At 41.8% G+C, this 16,325-nt stretch overlaps 1 protein-coding gene across 3 annotated transcripts; it reads left to right on the forward strand.

The window, feature by feature from the left end:
• Positions 1-550: 550 nt before the first annotated feature.
• On the forward strand, positions 551-7,512 carry LOC108924449 (serine-rich adhesin for platelets-like). 3 transcript variants are annotated; one of them, XM_029251708.1, is made up of 13 exons: positions 551-987; positions 1,076-1,137; positions 1,325-1,476; positions 2,336-2,817; positions 2,982-3,046; positions 3,128-3,288; positions 3,667-4,922; positions 5,072-5,136; positions 5,218-5,378; positions 5,713-6,020; positions 6,526-6,590; positions 6,682-6,827; positions 6,913-7,512. In XM_029251708.1, the coding sequence occupies exons 1-13, from the start codon at positions 562-564 to the stop codon at positions 6,987-6,989; spliced, it is 3,426 nt and encodes a 1,141-aa protein (XP_029107541.1). In that variant the 5' UTR covers positions 551-561; the 3' UTR covers positions 6,990-7,512. The 3 variants fall into 3 exon arrangements, with proteins under 3 accessions (XP_029107541.1, XP_029107542.1, XP_029107543.1); XM_029251709.1 differs by having other exon boundaries at positions 2,438-2,817; XM_029251710.1 differs by lacking the exons at positions 3,667-4,922; positions 5,072-5,136; positions 5,218-5,378.
• Positions 7,513-16,325: the final 8,813 nt, after the last annotated feature.

The raw sequence follows: 16,325 nt of genomic DNA on the forward strand, positions 1-16,325 counted from the left end.
CCTGAATTTTCCGGGACGTCGCCTGAAACTGACATGACAACGGAAACTCCTGAGTTTTCCGGGACGTCGCCTGAAACTGACATGACAACGGAAACTCCTGAGTTTTCCGGGACGTCGCCTGAAACTGACATGACAACGGAAACTCCTGAGTTTTCCGGGACGTCGCCTGAAACTGACATGACAACGGAAACCCCTGAATTTTCCGGGACGTCGCCTGAAACTGACATGACAACGGAAACCTCTGAATTTTCCGGGACGTCGCCTGAAACTGACATGACAACGGAAACCACCAATGTACCTCCAACATCATCTGAAACTGACATGACAACGGAAACCCCTGAATTTTCCGGGACGTCGCCTGAAACTGACATGACAACGGAAACCCCTGAATTTTCCGGGACGTCGCCTGAAACTGACATGACAACGGAAACCACCAATGTACCTCCAACATCATCTGAAACTGACATGACAACGGAAACCCCTGAGTTTTCCGGGACGTCGCCTGAAACTGACATGACAACGGAAACCCCTGAATTTTCCGGGACGTCGCCTGAAACTGACATGACAACGGAAACCACCAATGTACCTCCAACATCATCTGAAACTGACATGACAATGGAAACCACCAAAGTACCTCCAACATCATCTGAAACAGCCACATTAGAAACATCTGAAATTTCCACAACACTCACAACTGTTACAACATTAGAACCCTCTACAATTTTCACATCAGAATCTACAGCAGTCTCTACCACGCACACTTCCACCAATACAATAACGTCAAACACATTTAACTTAACATCTTATCTTAGCCATAGCACAATCACAACAGGAACACAATCTGACACTACAGCAGAACAAACCACCCAGGCTCAGCAGGTGCTCATTTTGCTGACGTTCCAGCTTGAGATTAACTTCACTCTATCCACTCTTTTGGATAATCAGTCAACGGAGAGCAAACAACTAGCTGACACCATCAAAGATGAGGTGAGAACCTTGCAGTGCATTTCAGAACAAGATGCTGATGTTCAGAATGAATTATAGTAATTTACTTCCTCATCCTCTTTCACTCTAGGTTGGCAGAGTGTTTTCATTTCAGTTTGATTCTTTCATTAACATTACTAGAGTTGAATTCTGGTAAGTAATACTTGTTTGAGCAGCTTACAAGAAAATTACTTTAACGTATTCATTTCTCTGGCCGATACTTTTAGCCAAATAACAGTGTCTTAAAGTAATGCGCTAACCGGTGTAAATCAGGTTCCTCTCCATGAAATGAGGGACCATGCAAAGCATGAATGACTGTCTCTTTTCACATGGTTGGCAGGAATGAATCTGGACTGGTGGGAGTGGACATTGATCTTCTGTTCAAGTATCCTGAACCATCCCTGTGTCAGGTGATCTCCACTCTGTATTCCCTGGCATTAGTTCCATCCTTTTTCACTTTTCCCTTGGATCCCAAGTCCATACGGGACCGCAGTGAGTATGCATTTTGCATAATCATGGGGATTTTTTACAATATTGATCTACACCTCTTTTTGTGTTAGTTTGACCCCTTTTTTCTAATTTACCAAATACTGTCAATTGATTCCTCATTGGTAATTTGTAGTAGTACTACATAGATATACAGAAAGGTAGATAAATTTAACAATCACAAAAGGAACTACACAAGGCAATAGCAGCAAACATAAAACAGTGTAACTACAAATGAAAATACTGATGGAGACCTTGTAATTGCAATGAAGTAAAAAAGTTATCACAATTTCACAGGTGTAAGTAAACAAAAAAATAGTGTAGACAGCTCAGAAAGTACAAGGTAACTACTCAATGAGAGGGCACTAATGAACAAACAAATTAAAACAGAGAGTAACTGAACTAAGCAGCAGGCATGCAAAGTGCAACATACATGCAGCAGTGAAACTTGATTAAATAATTTTTTAAATTAACATATTTGACACAAGACGGTTGAATTGCTAGCTTTACAAAGCATACTCAGCATCACAAGGTCTTTAAGAAGTCAATATCACTTCAGCCAACTAACAGATGAGTGTGGAAATATAAATCACTTCAGGTCTGCAATGGACAGACATTGTGAAGAGTAAAATGGTAAAGAAAATGGAAAACAGATAGATAAACCAGAAATGTGTGCAGCTTTGAAAATTCATAACTTAAATGCAGAGGTGGGTGCTAACACCTTGTGTTCACTTTGATACTTAAATTTCTAGAAAAAAACTGTACTTGTAGAAGTGAATTTAGCCCTTACATGTTTATCACCTTCTTTGCTTTCACCTTATTTGCTTTGCATCAAAACAATCTACTTCAAATAATGGAACTACAGCCACATCAGAACCATCTACTGCAATAACAACTGCAACTACAACCACATCAGCACAATCTGCTACAACTGCACCTACAGTCATATCGCCTATATCAACTACAGGACTAACAACTACAGAAGCTGCAACTACAACTTCATCAGAACCAACTACTACAATAACTGCAACTACAACCACGTCAGAACCATCTACTACAATAACAGCTGAAACTACATCCGGACAATCTGCTATGACTGCAACTGCAACCACATCAGAAACATCTACTTCAACAACTGCAGCTACAGTGATATCAGGACTAACTACAGAGGCTGCAACTACAACTTCATCAGAACCAACTGTTACAACAGCCTCAACTGCAACGACTGCACCTATAAGAGCTGCATTTGTAGAGCTTATATTTTCCATGGTGATGGTATTTACGGAAGAGCTGAATAATATAACTTCAGAATTATATACACATTTGAGAGACACTGTTGAATTTCAGGTAAGTTTTGTAGCCCAAAGGTAATGGCTGTATGGTAAAAAATGTTTTAGTATAGAATTTTTGTAAATGAGCATTTGAAATACGAGTACACACGCTGTCCTCTTTCTCGTAAAAAGTCCTTTTTACTGCTTTATTTTTAATGATTTGTTTTCTGTTTTAACCAGCTTTACAGTGTTTACAAAGTGAAATATGAAAATCTATTCAGCAGCGTAACTCTAAGAAGTTTCAGGTGAGAAAAATTTTTTATTAGAGAATTTTGAAGATGCAGAATTCAGGGGACCCCCCCTAACACCGATGATCTCATATTTAGCCCTGGATCTGTGGTTGTGGACACTTTGTTGGAGTTCAATGCCTCTGCATCTGTTGCTTTACCAACTTTGGATGAGATAAAACAAACCCTTATAGAGGCGGCTTCAGTGAACAACACAAATTTCACTCTTAACATCATCATCAGCAGTATAACTGTTCAAGGTAAGTGTATACATCCATGTGTGTCTGCAGGTGTGCATGTTTATGTGTGTATGAGAATTTCTGTTGCAGGATACTATTGGGCATAATTTATTCCTTTAAAGGGAATCATGAGAATGTTTCCACCATTTATGAGAGAATGAAAATGTATGTATGGTAAGATATGTGTGCAGAGGTTGCTGATCTTGTAGATGCATTTTTATGAATATTTTTTGTGGTGGGTATTTAATTTGTGCGTGCATGAGTCAGGGGCAAGAACATGTACTAACTGTATGTGTTTATGTGTGTATTTCATTTTGGTCTGTGTGTATTCACTGTGAGAGCATTTTATTGCACAACCTTTGCTCATTTTTCATTTCATACTGTATTGTTTCCCATCAGTTGGTTATCGTTCAACCGCAACTGCATCACTACCAACAATTTTAACATCTGCAGCTACAATGATATCAGAAGCATCTACCACAACAACTGCAACTACATTAACATCCAGACAATCTATTATGACTGCAACTGGAATCACATCAGAAACATCTACTTCAACAACTGCGACTACAATCATATCAGGAGTAACAACTACAGAAACTGCAACTACAACCACGTCAGAACCATCTACTACAATAACAGCTGAAACTGAAACCACATCCGGACAGTCTACTCTGACTGCAACTGGAATCACATCAGAAAAATCTACTTCAACAACTGCAATCAGAATCATATCAGGACTAACAACTACAGAAACTGCAACTACAACTTCATCAGAACCATCTACTTTGACTGTAACTGCAATCGCATCAGAAACATCTACTTCAACAACTGCAACTACAACCACATCAGGACAATCTGCTACAACTGCAAATGCAATCACATCAGAACCATCTGCAACATTAACTGCAACTACAGCCACATCAGGAGAATTTACTGTGACTGCAACTACAACCACATCAGAACCAATTACTACTATAACTGCAACTGAAACCACATCCGGACAATCTACTATGACTGCAACTGGAATCACATCAGAAACATCTACTACAGAAAATGCAGCTACAACCTCATCAGAACCAACTACTTCAATAACTGCAACTACAACCACATCAGAACAATCTACTGTGACTGCAACTGCAATCCCATCAAAAACACCTACTTCAGCAACTGCAACTACAGTCATATCAGGAATAACAACTACAGAAGCTGCAACTACAACTACATCAGGACAATCTGCTACAACTGCAAATGCAGTCACATCAGAACCATCTACAACATTAACTGCAACTACAACCACATCAGGAGAATATACTGTGACTGGAACTACAACCACATCAGGGCAATCTGCTACAACTGCAACTACAGTCATATTAGAACCATCTCCTTCAACAACTTTGACTGCAAGCACAACAGAACAATCTCCTAAAACAACTATAACTTCGAGTACTTCACAACCATCTCCATCAACTACAACTGCATCAGTACCAACAGAAGCTGTAACTACAGTCACAACAACCACAACGACCACAAATCCTATAAATTATAGTGAAAGACTGGAACTTAAGTTTTCTCTTATGATTGATTTTACAGATGATCTGTATGATCCAACTTCAGAAAATTATAAAAAATTGGAATTGCAGGTTGTATTGCAGGTATGTTTTGTTACCTTAAATAATAACATGAAGAAAACAATTATTTCAGAACATTTAACACTTCTCTATGTCACTGAACACGTGAAGTATGTGGTCTAAACTCAGTGTCCTCTTAATTTTATGAAATCCTGCTTTATGTCTTTCACCAGCTTACCTATCTTTACAAGACAAAGTATGGACCTATATTCATCATGGTGATTGTAATAAGTTTCAGGTAAGAAAAGTTTTAATTGTCAGCAAATTTTTAAGATGCATGCTTGACGGGACCTGGTAACACTAATGATGTCATGTTTAGCCCTGGATCTGTGGTTACGGACACTGAGCTTGTGTTCAACACCTCTATGCCTGATTCCCTACCCACTGCAAATGATGTGAAACAAGTCCTTATCCAGGCTATATCAGAAAACAACAGTAACTTCACTCTTAAGATCAACTCCAGCAGTATAACTGTTCAAGGTACGTATGATGTCATTATGCGTATGCAGGTGTGTTTAAGTTGATGACAGCCTACCACTACCAGTGGGATCAGTGCCAATGGGCCTGGACAATGACTTTTATATATTTTCACAGTTTGCAAGTATAGGGTTGTGGGTGTTTTATCGCACTGGAGCAAGTCATGGCAAAACTCACAGCGAAACCCCCATTTTTTATGAGTATTTATCATGTATATGTGTTTATCTGTGTATTTCACTTATTTACTTTTACATTCACTGTGACTGCATGCTGTCATGTAGCCTTTATCCATTTTTTTCATTCTGTATAATTTTCTCTTACCTTATATTTTTCCCAGAAATGGCAGGAATTAGTACAGTGGCTACGATGCCTGTCAGCACACTTGCCACTGCACAATCTGTTACTGTTCAGACTACACCAACTTCACAGCTGGAAACTACAAGCACTTTTGCTACTAATGCTTCTACCAGTGTGGCAGCAACCACATTAACTTCAATAACTGCAACTTCAACTGCAACTCCAACAACAACCATTGCAGTGGTAATAATCAAACTGCGCTTTGCTATGTCAAAGGACTTCACCTCAGAGTTAAGCAACACCAGCTCACCACAATTCCAAACTCTGGCAGCTCAAGTATATTTAGTGGTAAGTGCTAGTACACATTTTGTACAATAATAATACTCGTATATACAGTATGTTTATATATTTTCAATATAAATAATTTCCTAAGGTTGCACAAACTTTTGGCAGGTGAAATGCTTTATGTATACCCTGTAATATAGATATTATAGATAATAGTTAAATGGTTGCATATCATTTCTACATTTTTTCGGTCAACAAAAATGTTGAAGAAAACATTGTTGAGTCGGGGGGGTGCGGTGGCGCAACAGGCTTGGCCTGGTTCTGTTCGCTGGTGGGTCTGGGGTTCAAGTCCTGCTTGGGGTGCCATGCAATTGACTGGCGTTCCTCCCGGGTGTGTGTTCCCCCCCTCCAGCCTTGTGCCCTGTGTTGCTGGTTTAGGCTCTGGCTCACCGCGACCCCACTCGGGACAAGTGGCTTCAGTCAATGTGTGTGTGTTCTGAAATGAAAAGCCTTCATATTATTAGATGACGATTCCATTTTCATTTTTATTTACTTTCTTCTCACACAGGTCAACCAGGTATACCGAGACCATTTTGGCAACCAGTACAAAGGTAGCAATGTAACACAGTTCAGGTGAGACAGTGATAGAAGTCTAGTGACCTACTATACAGTCATAATGTTCCATCTTTCATTATGCTTATTCCTGATTTCCTACTCTCCTTAGCAAAGGCTCAGTGGTGACCTTCATTGACCTCTTCTTCAGTGGCACTGACCCCCTCCCAAATTCTATAGACATAGTGAATGCCCTCAAACAGGCTGTGAGCAACAACAACACCCTCTCCATCATCCTCGACTCCATCCAAATTAACAGTGAGTTGTGTGCTTGCTTCCAACAACCACATCCGAACAACTACCAGTTTCCTCTTTGTGTTAACACCACTTATTACCTCTGCAGGTGCAGCAGGAAGAAACAGTGTATCTTGTGCTGTGCTGCTGGCTGCACTCACACTTCTGCTTGCGGGTCACCTGTAGATAGCCGCTGCCCAACGACAGTGAAGATACATAGAGATGGAGCAGAAGATGGTCAGGCTGCAAAGGACAATACATAGATTTTATTTATCATTTTGCAAAGGACTATATATAATTTTATTTATCTGCTATTACCTTTTTTTCCACCGTAATCTCTAATATTCTTCTTAAGTGTTGATGTAAACCAGAAGATATTTAAAAGAATGAACTGATGCATTTGTATATAGGATCTAACAGTAGATTTACTGTGTGGTGGCACCATAATAAGGACATGCATAGCATCTTCAGGGACTACAAGGTTGTGTGGAGAAAATGAAGACAGTAGAAGATACCTGCTACCTTTGGTGTAATTCATACAGGTTGTGTGCTTCTATCACTGCAAATGAGATGAAGAGAAAAATACGGGATAGCAAGTCATTCGAACAGCAGTTTCAAGGGAACAGTACTCAACAGCAAAGCATCCATACAACCTGGCAAAGCTTGTGTGATATTCCAGTCACTTGGAGATAATGGGACATGATGGGGGGCACAGATGAGTTTCCCTTTTCCATATACTACCCCAGGAAGTGCACACCATGATGTGGTGGTGCTGCAATGAACTCTATGTCCCAGAGGGCCTGGTTCCAAACCTGCTAAATGCTGCCATTTACATAAAAACCATTCCATGAAGGAACAATGTCATTTTCAAAGGTTGTGTTTTTAAAAGGTCATTTAATATCTTCTGCTACAAATTCATTTTGAAACTCTTTGTTTTTATAAGGTATTTGAAGAAACAGGAAGAAAGATTACCACCTTCTCAAGCAGTGCAAGTTGACTGAAATGTCTGAGAGAAATCTAATGTATTTCCTGCTCACACAAAACTAGCAATCATTAGAAGAACTGTGAAACATCCCAGAATCAAACATGTCTGAACCAAATACAAGAGACTAAAGTGTGTGGTGCATATCTGACCTTTTAATTTTTTGATTCATTACATGGATCTTGTTTCTAGAGATAGCTTGAAGCTCAATTTTTATTCAATTGAAATTTGACTAACATTAAAATTCTACAAATTTTGTATATTTTGTATATATATATTTTGTATAAGGGGGTTGCGGTGGGTTGGACCACAGTCCTGCTCTCCAGTAGGTCTGGGGTTCGAGTCCCGCTTGGGGTGCCCTGCGACGGACTGGCATCCCGTCCTGGGTGTGTTCCCTTCCCCCTCCGGCCTTACGCCCTTTGTTACCGGGTTAGGCTCCGGTTCCCCGTGACCCTGTATGGGACAAGCGGTTCTGAAAATGTGTGTGTGTGTATTTTGTATAGAAATAATATTGGTGTAACACAAACTGAATACAGGTGGTGTTTGAGTACCATGACTGGATGTTTGACATTAAATCTTGGCAAGTTTTAATCTAGAAATTTTATAGGATCCCATCATTTTCTTTTTCAGAAATTTTCTCGTATTCAACACTGTTCCACTTTGGTGAGATGTTTGGAGACACCTCTGGAACTTGAATGGCCTACCATTATGGTCTCCTGTTGCTCTCAACCCAGATCTCCACCAAACTACTCTCTGAAGTGGAAAAAAGTGACATTTTACTAAATTAGGAAGATGTGCATACAGTATTCAGAAGTCTAATACAAAAGTTACAGTAAACTGCAAACAATTTCAGAAAATCAGCCTCAATCTCCCAGAATAAAACGGTAATCTATTATTTAAGTGCTTAAATCGCCCTCTCTTAAACAGTTCACGGTTTTCACGTCTACATATCAGCTGTTAAAGGGAAATCGATACAGTAATTGATAGCCAGCATCTGCCAATAAAATCTATAGATGGAGTCAGCTGACAGTGAGGAGGCGCGTATACAGCTTCACAACGAAAGTGGCAATCAGTTTAAGTGAAAACTGTGACTGACAGTTAACAATGACCAATGGACTCCAGAGAGAGAGTCAGCTGACAGGAGGAAGGAGTTGATAATGGTTTGCTCTAAAAGTGGCTTCATTGGTTTAACTGGACGATGAGTTCAGTCCAATAATAACACTCCACATAAATCGGGAAGAAACCAGTTTTCACGATTCAGCGATTCATAATACCTTATTATTATCTGAATTATGACTGAGTCTGAAGAAGCTCTGCGAAGGAGTCGGTAGACCCATTTACATTTTCAACAGACCTTTTATATTATATTAAAGACCTCAGGACCACGGGTTGCAATGACCCTGACGGCCAGTAGGAGGCACTTTGTCACCCTCAGAAGAAAGTACAGTCCCAGCCTCCCACTTGCCGGCTCTATTTTGATTTGTTCCCCAGCTGACCTGAATAAAGAGTGTGACAGCCGGGATCCCTCCAGCCCCCGAAAGCATCAGACCAAGTGCTGGAGCTCTTCAGTAGTGCTCTTTCTCACTGAGAATCCCATGTGAAGACTTGCAGGACACTGTCCGCCCAGGCAGCTTCCCTCTCAGTCGCCCTCCTGCTTCATCAGCATTGTTCTCATCATCCCTCAGTATCGTCATCTTCCAGCCTCATCATTCTCCAACCTCATCATCCTCCAGCCTCACAATTGCTTTGGTACTCGGCCAGCGGACTGACGGTGAGAGATAAGAGAGATGCCTGCTGGGAGAAGACAGGGCAGAGGCAGGAACATCTCCTACAGCCCGTGAACACCAGGAAGCATCAAGGCGGCTTCTGCTGGATTGGGGTCCATGAAGCGTTGCCTTCAGAAACTGCAGAGGCTCAGACTTCAGCGCCAAGGTTCTCGTCCTTTTTCATCGAAAATTTACTTCGCTCCACCAGGGATTCTAGGAGCCCGCAGGTTGGGAGCAGAGATCTGGGGTCTTGGGGTGGAGGGGTCCCAGGAGCTCCACTTGAACAGAGCAGCCCCGGGTTCAGTACCAGTCTGCTCCAGCGTGGAGCGGAGATCTGGAGCAAGGAAGGTCCTCCAGTAAGTGTCTCTCCAAATGTCCTGTGTTTGACAGAGCGACCCCGTGAACACGAGCGCTTCTAAAATGCTGCCTGGACTTTGGACACACAATATCGCAATCTATTAATTGTGAGCGCGCGGGCACGATACAGTGAGAATATCTGAAGTACTACAGAAGGAGGCTCATTTACCGTCCCGACTGAGAAAATAATAGTAGTAAAATATGAAAATGTACGGACCAACCATGGGAAGCCTAGAATGACCAGGGTCCAGTTTGCTCTGGCCCACCTGCATTGGCTCCACTTCCTCACCTGGCAGTGGCAAAGGAGAAAAGGTCAAACCACTTCGCGGGGTTCTGTCCCGGCCAAGGTTGTCCACTGCGATGACGGTCTCCACAAAGCGGTCGAAACTCCAGTTTCCCCCCCCCCCCCGATAGGCCAGCTCCACTTGGATCCGGGGTTGGAGCCCGTTGTGAAAACAGGTGAAGAGGAGGGCTGTGGAATTCCAACCACTCTGCTTTGCCAGGGTCTGGATCTCAAGGGCGTACTTGGCCACGGTCCGGGTTCCCTGGCGCAGGTGCAGGATACGGTCACCGGCCGAACGACCTGCGTGAGGATGGTCAAACACTGTCTCAAACTTTTTCCAAAAAGCAGTGTAGGTCGTCTTTGGGCTAATGCGCCACCCCGCCACCACCCAGGTGCTCGCTGGACCAATTAGCAGCGCCACCAGGAACACGATCTTGGCTTCATCAGATTGGTACATGAGAGGCAAGCAGTCAAACGCCAGCTCACACTGCATCAAGAAACCTTGACATTGCTCTGGTGTTCTATTGTACCTCTCTGGGGTGGCAATATGCATTCCTGAGTAGGTAGGAGGTACCTGGGGGTGCAGGCATAGCGCTCTCTTCGGAGGCTGCAGGCTCAGCCTCTTTGGTGGGTTGGAGAACTCCTCCGGCTTGGAGTGTGTTGATCAGCCCATTTAGCGTCTCCTCAAGCCGTTTGAGGGTCTGTTCATGCACACTGAGAAGTGCGCCCTGTGACGCTAAAGCATTCCGCATATGAGCAAATTCTGCTGAGTCCGGAGGAGAGGGGGAACCTTCTGTTATGGCAACGGGGCTCAGGAAGTTGACGCACTGAAGTGCAGGTTGTGGTTTTCTTTTATTTGGAAAACGGAGCAGGCAAGAGAATGGTTGATGGACAGGCAAGGGTCAGACAATCGGCAAATGTTGTTGAGAGGACGAGACAGGAATTGAGGTTGAGACAAGAACAGAAATGCTTGATTTTCATCTCCTTTATGTCACTTATGCTTATGAGATTGGCCTTAACTGCAGTATCAAGTTTCAGTGGGACAATGGTTCCATTGATTTGTAATGGCACAATCCATTTATCCTTAGACACACTGTTCACATGTAATACATTTTCTTGTTTTATCTTATTGCTCTGCTGAACGCTTTCTGTATCACCATTGATCATTCCCACAAAGAAAGTCTGAGACAATTCTGTCTCTTCCACAGTACGCACATTTGTTGTTGATTTTGACTTATTCTTTGAGAAACACTGTTTGGCAAAGTGGTTCATACCTTTGCATTTTGCACATTGCTTCCCATATGCCAGACATTGCTTGGGTTGATGCACTGAGCCACATCTTTTACAACTGAATGTCCCCGTGCCTGCTCTTGGTGTGGAGCTTTCACTTTGCTTTTTCATTTTTAGAGTGACAGCGCCGACTACTGGACTGTCAGCAACAGCAGCGCCCTCTTTGTCACCGAAAGTTTTTGAATGCCGCAAAGCAAGTTCACTTGCATGACAAATCTCGACAGCATCATTTAATGTCAGCTCCACTTCTCTAAGAAGTCCTTCTCTCAACCTCTTTTCATGAATTCCAAAGACAATTTGATCTCTGATCACTGAATCATTCAAAACTCCGAAGTTGCACGTTTTTGCAATTAGTTTCAGTCAGTTAACAAAAGAGTTCTCCCTGCATTTGAATGCGCGAGCGGAACACATCCCTCATACGTTTCATTTTTCTTGGGTGAGCAGTGCTCGTCAAATGTCTTGATGACTTCCTCAAATATTTTTCCATCCTCAAGTCTTGGGAATGTGAAAGTGTTGTCCACCTCTATCACTTGAGGTCCAGCCACCGTCAGAAGCAAAGCAATTTTCCGTGCATCCGGCTTGTTATCCAGCCCAACTGCTTGTACGTACAGCCAGAATTGATGCTTGAACGCCCGCCAGGCAGCTGCTGTCGACGTTCCCGGGTTAGTTTCAAGGACTCAGGTGGTTTAAACTATCAGCATCCATCTTACTTCTTTAGTGCAGCACAGAGCACTCCTGGGACCATGTTCTGTTTACTTAATAAACACGCTGAGAATGATTTCTGTTAACTGGTGTGTAGCCTCTTTTAATATCCACGCTGGTTTTTGCGACATCTGTTTTCAGTACTCTAATCTATAGCCGTTCTCTTTTGGTATCCTTCCTGTACCTACCATACACTTTTGCCATCTCCAGGCAACACGAGAAACAACAACTGATCACCACAGGGAGTTTCTTCAGTGTCACAGTAACAGCAAAGAAACCTTCACCGCTTCATTGTATCCGCGTTCCTCGGCTCAGAGAGGAAAGACGTTTTAAAACAAGAAAAATTTTAAAATGACAATTTGGATACATAATATATTATTTTTTCCCCTAAATTATAAAGTATACACACACACACACACTCACACACACACACATTTTCAGAACCGCTTGTCCCATACGGGGTCACGGGGAACCGGAGCCTAACCCGGCAACTCAGAGCGTAAGGCTGGAGGGGGAGGGGACACACCCAGGACGGGACGCCAGTCCGTCGCAAGGCACCCCAAGCGGGACTTGAACCCCAGACCCACTGGAGAGCAGGACTGTGGTCCAACCCACTGCGCCACCGCACCCCCTTGTAAAGTATACATTATTTAAAAAAATACTAACCGATATTTTTTTGGACGAATTGGTTTTGCAGTTGTTGGGGTGGGGGTAGGGGTGCAAAAGTCTGCTGCTCTACATCAGAAGCTCCCACAGGTACTGATCAAAGCTGAGTGTCATTTACTCACAACACATGTTATCATCACAAGTAAACACTGCGCACACATGGGTCCTGTGATCAGAAGGAGGAGCTTCTCGTAACACACACTGCAGTGACTCTGCATCCTGTTAAAAACCCGTGTGGGGGTATAGCTGTATGTGTCTGTGTGAGTGTGTAAATCTGTGTGTGTGTTTGCAACAGCGACGAAAGAGAATTAGAAAACTTTCTGTTGCATCTTCTTCACTGATCGATGGCATAACATTTCGTTCAGCCTTTCTTTCCCCTGTTTATTAAATAAATTAAACATTACAAGGGCACTATTCTAATTTCTAAAAAAAACACAAAGCTGCGAGAGCAGTGCTTCTGTTATCTTACCCCGTTTGTGATTGTCGTTTTCTTTATTTTCAAATCATATGTATATTTATTTTTGTTATCATTTATTTACTTGTCTTTTGACCTGTTTATTTTGTTTATTTTCTATTTGTTATATTTCCTCTGGCATTGTTTGATGTAATATCTGGATTTGGATTCTTTGTTCTCTTCATGATCTGTTTGTATTTATTCGTTTTGTCTTTGTTATATTCCCTTGCTGTTTATATTAATGAAGTTCTTTTTGAAAAGATACCAGTTAAAACCCATTCCCCTTCTTTCGATGGGTCAGCAACGTCACATTGCATTTTAGGAGTTGTTGTCCTCACACCGCTTCACCAGACTTCTTGTCCAACAAGCTGGTGCTGTCGCCTTGGATTTTGGGGCTTTTAGGCCTTTATTTACCCTCCTTATTCTTCTGAAAAAGTCTTGGGTGTTGCTTTCTGCGCTGGGAGTCATGGTTCTCCCTTCTCCAACTGTGGTTTGGAGTCACTGCCCATTTTTTTAGTGCCGTGCATTTGCCCAAATTGCTCTTTTAGTCATTTCAACACCATATTCATGTTGTGCTGTAACACAAAAACTTACTGCTACCAAATGTCTGTTTGGGTCATCTCAGTGCTTTCTCCATTGTTCATTTTTCTTTGTTTTCTCACATTTTACTGTAACATCAGAAAGAGACTGGAACATTTGCTGAATCCTTAAAATTATTTATTCTATTTTGTTTGTTGTCAGACACTTGCCCAGTTTGCTTTTATTTTTCTTTCATGAAAAGGTTGTTGTTTTTTTATTCTGGACTTCCTACTTTTGTTTTCCTTTTACTGTCGAGCCTATGTTAACAATAAAATACCTGCAATTGTTAGATGTGCTGCATTCCAAGCGTACACTCCGAGTGTATCTAGCTATGACAATGTCTTTTGTCTTCCTCCAAGCATCCAGCTCTGTCTTGCATGTCTATAAAGAAATGTCAGACTGTCTAATCTGTTAACATCTTTTACCATGCAGGTTATTCATGATCTGTTTGAGGCATGCTGTACAGCACAAAATCTGGTGACTCTGAATCACCATGCTTCTTGGAAATCTATTATTAGTCAACAATGACAGAAATGCAGTGATAGTGACTTGTAGCCTGATGACAGCTCTATTGTGCTTTTCTGTTTGTGTGTTCAGATAAGAAAATTACGCATGAAATGAAACAATGTGGGACATTATGTGCTGTGATAGACCATATTGGAAGAACACTGGGATAATTCGATCAACTTCTGCATGATATGGACCAATAGATCTCTGAGCTCTGAGACTAGTAGATACAGTATTGTAGGCATCAGGGTACAAAGAGACTGAAACATGATATGAAAGATGGCAGCTGCGACCCTTGACTAGATTAATTTACTCTTTCTGCTGTTCTGTCACAGTGTTAGTGCAAATTGATTGTATCATGTACAATACTATATGAAGTTGTACCTTTCCAAATTCTTTGAGCACTCCAACATGGATCCCAAGATCACATTAGCTGTCAATGATAGCTTGTAGAGCTTGCATCATGAGAAAGATTAAAATTTTTAAACATTTTAGATGGTCTGTAAATTTGTAAATTAAACAACCATTTCCTTATTTTTTCATGTTATTCATCTCCATTATTTGGATATGAACAGGGGATTTCTGAAATAACATTGTTTTCAGAAACACACACACACACACACACACACACACACACACACACACACACACAAGACCTGGTCCAACCCACTGCGCCACCACGCCCCCTGTTTTCAGAAATATTATTGATTAAAATGGTTTATTTTGACATATTAATAATAATATCTATAGCAGTAATATTTAGTATTAATTAGTTTATTTTATGCTTTAGTTGTACTTTAGAGTTGCAATGAACTGGTGTGCCTTCCAGGGTATAAGAATTCTGGTATACTTTGTCATAAACCTATGAAAAACAAATAAACTTTTTGCCAATAAAAATAACTTCCCCCCCTAGAAACACAGTGAATGAAATCTGGGGCTCTGTAAGAACTATGATTGAAGTTTTATCCAGTTAATTTTTCTGATATCATCTCATTTCTCTTAGTTTTAAGCTTATATTTTTTGCCATCTCATTGTACTCAGATTTGACTAAGCTGATGACACATTTTATACACACACACACACACACACACACACACACACACTTTCTGAACCGCTCGTCCCATACAGGGTTGCGGGGAACTGAAGCCTACCCGGCAGCACAGGGCGTAAGGCCGGAGGGGGAGGGGACACACCCAGGACGGGACGCCAGCCCGTCACAAGGCACCCCAAACGAGACTCGAACCCCAGACCCACTGGAGAGCAGGACCCGGGCCAACCCACTGCGCTACCGCACCCCCCCGACACCTTTTAATTTATCAAAAATAAAAAAGACCATGTATTAAAATGTAGGACTTGACAACCTTGAGCATAGTGTCATGGTCAATATGAAGAGACAGAACATAAGCTCCAATGTGATGGCACCTGTGAAGAAGTACAAACAGAGCACAAATGAGCACAATTCATTTTGTGAAAATATTCATTTGTATATGCACTCGACCCTGAGATTTCCTAGTCACACTGGAAATGACAGGTAACCTTGTTTGGTTGATGAATAATAATGTTCCTTAATCAATACCAGTCAGATAAAAAGTGGGAAGAAAGCTTAAAGGATTGAAAGACAAGACTCTCATGGAAATCTGCTAGAGCTGCCTCCCTCTCCTCGGTCCTCATCCTCCTCGATCTATCTGCAGCGTTCAATACTGTCAATCACCGGATTCTACTCTTTTCTCTTAACCAACTTGGGATCAAAAGTGTGGCACTAAGATGGTTTGAGTCCTACCTCTCTGACAGATCCTATCAAGTGGTCTAGCAGAGCTCTTGTTCTTCTCCTCTGCCTCTTTCAACCGGTCTTCCTCAGGGCTTGGTATTGGATCCTCTTCTTTTCTCCATATGCACCTCCTCCTGCAGTCCGGTCATAGCCTCCCTGTCACGACCT

Source organism: Scleropages formosus, chromosome 5 (genome assembly GCF_900964775.1).
Source record: "Scleropages formosus chromosome 5, fSclFor1.1, whole genome shotgun sequence".
In the NCBI taxonomy this organism is placed as follows: Eukaryota; Metazoa; Chordata; class Actinopteri; order Osteoglossiformes; family Osteoglossidae; genus Scleropages; species Scleropages formosus.